The 6076-nt window shown below is 37.2% G+C and overlaps 1 protein-coding gene across 1 annotated transcript; it reads right to left on the bottom strand.

Annotated features, from left to right (window-relative positions):
* Positions 1-1265: 1265 nt before the first annotated feature.
* On the bottom strand, positions 1266-2441 carry LOC114081499 (nucleosome assembly protein 1-like 2). Its single transcript, XM_027922969.2, has one exon. It carries the CDS (start codon positions 2439-2441, stop codon positions 1266-1268), a length of 1176 nt encoding a protein of 391 aa, XP_027778770.2.
* Between the last annotated feature and the right edge of the window lie 3635 nt (positions 2442-6076).

Below are 6076 nucleotides of genomic sequence, written 5' to 3'. Positions count from 1 at the left end.
TCTGTGTTGGTATAAGACATATATGATCCAAGCTAGATTATTATTATGTACTATTATATTCATTTTTTTCTTTTCCTTTTTTTTTGTACCAGGGATTGAACTCAGGGGCACTAGACCATTGAGCCACATCCCCAGCCCTATTTTGTATTTTATCTAGAGTCAGGGTCTCACTGAGTTGCTTAGTGCCTCACCCATGCTGAGGCTGACTTTGAACTCATGATTCTCCCGTCTCAGCCTCCTGAGCTGCTGGGATCACAGGCATGCGACACCATGCTCCACTTCATTTTTCTTATAATTAAAAAAAAATTAAAATATTTTGTGGGCTGTGAAAAGTAAATTAGACTGTAGGCACAGTGCTTGTTATGTCCAATAGATAAGTCTGACTTACTGAAACCTCCCAACCAAATCCTTCATTTGGCATTTGGAGGAGCATTTGTCACTCCAAAACCCTTAGAACACAGTGCTTAACATTTATGATAATTTTATTCTGGAATGAGCAAACACAAGGCAATAAAGCTTAACTAACAATGTAAGGTAATCCATTTACAAGAAAGATGAAAACAATACAGAAATGAAAATGCATACTCTAGCCCATCTAGAAGAAGTACATGGTACAATTATGGCAGGCCTTAGGAGAAATGGTTTTAAGCATAATGCATTTAATTTATTATTAAGCAATAATAAAACTAGGTTTTGAGCAGATAACTATATCACATAAACACAGGAGCCTATAAACAAAGTGACAGTTATTAAATGTGGATTTGCTGCAAATTATTCTTATACTAGCAATTTCTCAAATTATAAATCAAGTGTAATTTAGTTAGTGTTACTTGCTACATATCTATAACAAAGAGATGAAGGCACAGCTAGCACAACAGATTAAAGCCTCTTGAGAGGGCTTGGGGAAAGGAGGCTATCAGGTTTTATTGCTTCAAAGGAGAGGAGAAACCAAACATATAAATCTGTTATAAGTTCTGGTAATTTTCCATAGCTGGAGACTAATAGTAACCTGACAAAAACCATGAATTTACAATAGTAAGTTATTCACGTGCTTAGAGAGCTCACCTCCTTCTACATTTCTTGACAAAGTTTAAACCACTGTAGTGTTAGGTGAAATGCATTGCTAAATATATATAAATATCATTTTATATGAAACTACCAAAAGAGATACACACACTAAGATTGCAGGTAATTTATGATTAAGTGTTGGTTATTTTAACTTCCAGTTATTAAACAGAGGGCTCACAAACTCCAACCATTCTACTTCAGCGATCGATGTCTTCTGCCTGGGAGACCAGGTCTTGGACTTTTGCACCATCAACTGCAGCCACCTGGATCTCCTGTGTGATTCTGTCAGAAGTCAGGTTATTACATTCCCTGAACATCCCTTCTTGCTCAGCCTCAAGAGCTTCTCCTGTGAAGTATAACACAGCTCTTGGGATGACAAAGGTGCGCAAAGTGTGAGCAATGAAAACATCTTCCTCATCCTCATCGGCATCTAGGCCCCATCGGAGAGCATTGAAGAAATTGAAGAAGGATTCTCGGGGAAATTCCTGGGTCGTGGTACGCATCAGTCCCCAAAACCTGTGCCTCTGCTTCTTCAGGACCCTTTGCACAGTGACATTCTTTCCCTCCTTCCAGTCTATTTTGCAGCCAATGCAATGCTCCACCGCAGAACCCCTAAAGGGGTGGGGATCTGAGTAATCAAGCTTAGACTTGAGCATGTATGTTTTGGTTAGCACCTCATTTGTAAAGTAGTCATTGGGTTCAAAGTGAAATTCCAACGTGAAGGTGAGAGGCTCATCAGGTTTTGAATACTTGACTTTCACGTCTTGCAAGAGCTTCAGAATAGGCTCATCATATTTCTGAATCAGCGGAGTGATCTCCTGTACATTCTTTAAAACCGTGAGCCAGAAATCAGGGATCCCTTTAGGATCTTCTTTCTCTCCGTCCACATTATGTCCCTCTCCTCCTCCATACTCCCCAAATACCTCCTCAACGTCCTCAAAACCCTCCTCACAATACTCCTCCAAGTCCTCATACTCCGAATTCTCTTCCGGACCATACACCTGAGCCTCAGAGTTCTCTGCCACCTTATAGTTACAGTCTGCGACCGTGGATTTCACCTCACATTCCTCTTTCGTGGGCTCATACAATGCATTGATGATCTGACGTCTCTTTTCCAGTAAAGGCCCATAGATCTTGGCAAATTTCCTCTCGATGGAATGAAATTCCTTGAGGTACTTTGCCTCCAGGCCGGCGGATTTAGCCTGAAGCTTTTTGAGAGCATACACTCGGCACTTAACTGCCAGAGGCAGACTCTCAATAAAGTCCGCGTCTAAGGAGTACCCCAGCAAAAGCTGCGGAGAGGCTGGGGCTGCCACAGCGCCCAGTAACGGACCCACTGCACCGGCTGCGCCTTGTTCTCCGAGCCCTTCCATCTTCAGCTTTTTGACGGGAAAAGACTCACCAAAGTGAAGAAGACGGCTTGGCCTGGTCCGTAGGCACCAGCGGGGGCCAACACAGAGGCAGAAGAGGCAACGGCTGCTGGAGAAGCTGGCGTAACGTGGAGCGCGCCACGGAGGACGAGGCGGGCGCTATAAGAAAGCAGGCGTAGGGCGAAGGCAGAAACAGCCCAATGAAGACCTCTTCCACTAGCTGCCGTGGCAAAAAGAGGAGGTGCCGTAAACCGACTACACAGAGAACCCTCTGAACTCCTCTTTTGGCTTCACATCTCACCCTATTTGCTGAATGACGGTGATTGACAAGGTCCCGTCCAATGAGTGACTAGATCCAGCACATCTCTAGCGCCACCCACCTTCCCAGAGGTAGCAGCTCCAAGACGGGAGGGGGATTTACTGGAGAAAATTCGGGAGGGCAGGAGCTGGTTGAAACTGCTTGAACAGTAGTTTCAAGAAAGCCTGAGAAAATTAACCAACAAGAAAGGAGACCAGAAAGGTGACTCAAAAGTCTTCTGTTCAAATACATGAACAAAGAGAAGGGAGAGAAACACCAAAATATTAAGAGTGGAAATCTTTAGGTGATGTGATTCCCCAGGGATTTTTAATTTTCGAATTTTGAATTTTCAAAATTTCTTTGAAGGTGTGCATTCTTTTTAGATTTGAGCCAAACTAATACTATTTCCTGGAGAGGAGTGTGTGAGCTGGAATGAGGATGGAAGAAAGAGAAGACCTATGGTGACTGGTGCCCACAGTCAAATGTATATATGACTAGTTAATACTTTACATCTGGGTTATCAATATCCCAGAGTATTACTGCTGAATTGCCAATTATGTTTTGTCCATGATGGTTATTTTGGAGTCAAAATAAAAGGATGCTCCAATGTGATGTTAAGGAAAATCAAAACATTTGCCTTGAAATTCTGTATAGATTGTAAATATTTAATGACCCAGCACTAGTGAAAAGGTTAAACACATGATCATGTGTTCAGAAGATGACATAACATGGAAAACATCCCATTACAAATTCCCTAAGGTAAAGAAAACAGAGTGGCTTTTTGGGGGTAGGGGGTGTGTGATACATCAATACAGATCAGGTATAACAAAGATTTTAATTGTTAAAGAAGATTTATTTCTGATTTAACAGTTTATTCATTAGTGTTGTAATAGTTAGGATGTCAGTGTATTTATTTCCAGATTTTTAGATATGTGTGAATGTGTTTTAGTTTTAGAAAAGTATCATTACAGTATTGTTTCAGTGTTTCTACTCACTTTATCTCACAGCCTCCCTTTTAGGTGATGGGTTTCTAAGGTGATTGGTGGTTTTATATTTGAGGTGTTGCCTTATGCCGTTTTCTGTACATCCATATTTTCATTAAACAAACAATCTTGATGAGAAGGAGGAAGAGGAGAAGAAATGAGATTTGTAGAAGAAAAATAGGACAAGAATGAGATTATTCCCACTAGGGTAAATGGTCCATGTTAGGGAGTCATAAAGTTGGTAGGTATTGCTTAAATAGAATATGAAAAAAGTTGTTTTCCTCAAAAACTATCATATCAATAATCAACTACTCTCTATTTGTGCTTGCACATGTTCAATTAAAACACATTGCACTTAAAATAGAACAAAGGCAAATAATATGTGAAGTTTCAGTCAAGGTTCAGGTTCAAGTATCTGTGCCATATTTTCATAGTTTAGTCCTAAAATGCTCTCATTAAATTTTCAAATTTCTGCAATTACAAAATCTCTTTTCCTTTTCTGATAATAAATATACGCTTATTTTAGAAAATTTGGCAAATTATGGATTTATAGTGGATAAAGGAAACCACTAGCAATCTAGCCATTTTGAGAGAATTAATGCAAAAACATTAGTGTCTTCTTTTCTTCCTTGTGCATGTACATTTCAAAAAAAAATACAATTGTATAGTATTGACTCTTCAATATCTGCTTATTTCCCCTCTTAGATTCCTATTATAGGCATCTTCCTATTTTAATAAATACTCTTCAAAATTATGATTTAAAAGATTATCTATTGGTATTTAAGTAATTAAAATTGTTTAGTAAATAACAAATGAGATCAAATGAAGAATACTATTCATTTACATGACTTCAAAATTGTAAATTTCTCCTTATAGTCACAAGCAGTCTTAAAGTCAAAAGGAAAACATCTTTAAGAGTACATGAAATTAAACATTGTTAAGGAGAAGTAATCAACATATACTAGGATTCACCCTTATCAACCAGCAACTTTGGCTATAAATCTTGTTCTTATGTTCATGAAGTTAAACAATAATTTATCTCACCACCTCAATAATCTTGACACTTGCTGCAATAGTGCTGAATCAAGACTTCTGTGCTGTTTTAACAAGTATCAGAATGCTATATCTGGAGATGCAGAATTGGGGATAATTTAAATTTTTCTTTTGTATGCTTGTCAGTATTTCTGACCTATTAGTTTTGCAAATGATGAGGAGAAAAGAATGGAGTCCCAGCCTTTTCAACAGAAAATAACCGACCTCCCTTCAGAGGGAGCCCAACTCAAATATGGGTTTGGTCATGGGAAACACTAATTCACTACTTTTAGTGTCTTCTGCCCCACTTATATGTTTTCTTTAAATATAGCCTTGCATGCTCCAGGCATTTCAAAACACTTTAATTCCATCATTTATTTTCTAAATAATAGCAGGCGAAAATTTTTGGAACTCTTATCAACCTAGAAATATGTTACTGTATTAGTCAGTGTTCTCCAGAGAAATAGAACCAATAAGATAGATTAGATAAATAAGATAAAATATTTATTAACCATCATGAGAGGAAAATATGCATTTATATTTTCTTTTATAATTATATAATTGTCTTTAAAATTACTCTTTGTTTTTTCATGTACTTTGAGAAACAAAAGTAGTTTTCAGAGTATCAAGAAGTTTAATACAAATCCTTATGATACCCAAGTACAATAGCAGAACACAAGTAACACTACTAAACTCCTTCTGTTTAAACTTACATTTGGGTTGCTTTTTATATATTATAATTAAAGTAAATGTGATTTACAAACATTACAATTCCAGAATCTTTTAGGAAGCTTTGATTGGCATACAGTAATAATTCAGTAACTACTGCTAACTCCTACTTTGCAAAAGATTTGTTTTGTATAGTGCAGCTTGTTCTATCTAGTTCATCCTTCATTTAACTATGAAAATTCTTTATCTTTGCTCTATTATAGAACTTTAATTAGCTGAAAATGGAAGTCCTATATAACACTATAATAATTCTAATTCTAAAATGAAGGAATAAAATCAGAAAACCAGATCAACACTCTAATTCGCACTAAGAACAGTGACAGTAATATCAAATATACACTTGCTGGTCAATTTGATTGATTGATTGAATGATTGATTTCAGAAACATCCTTCAGTAGGTGGTATATGGAAATATACCTTACAAAAAAAGGGCAACTTAAATACTATGGTCTAGGTTTAAGATATTAAGTTTAGAGGACAATGTGTGGGCTACAAGAAAAACAAAATCTCCAATGAATTGATTGGGCTATCTTCTAAAAACAGCATAGCTAACACAAAAAAAAAAAAAAAAGAAAGAAAGAAAGAAAAGAAAAGCG

Source organism: Marmota flaviventris, chromosome X (genome assembly GCF_047511675.1).
Source record: "Marmota flaviventris isolate mMarFla1 chromosome X, mMarFla1.hap1, whole genome shotgun sequence".
NCBI classification, from domain to species: Eukaryota; Metazoa; Chordata; class Mammalia; order Rodentia; family Sciuridae; genus Marmota; species Marmota flaviventris.
Note: the sequence above shows the minus strand (reverse complement) of the source record. Positions and strands in the feature narration are given on the sequence as shown.

What these genes read in the sequence shown, in the direction of transcription:
- LOC114081499 (XM_027922969.2), bottom strand. Translation starts at nt 2,441, where the DNA reads ATGGAAGGGCTCGGAGAACAAGGCGCAGCCGGTGCAGTGGGTCCGTTA.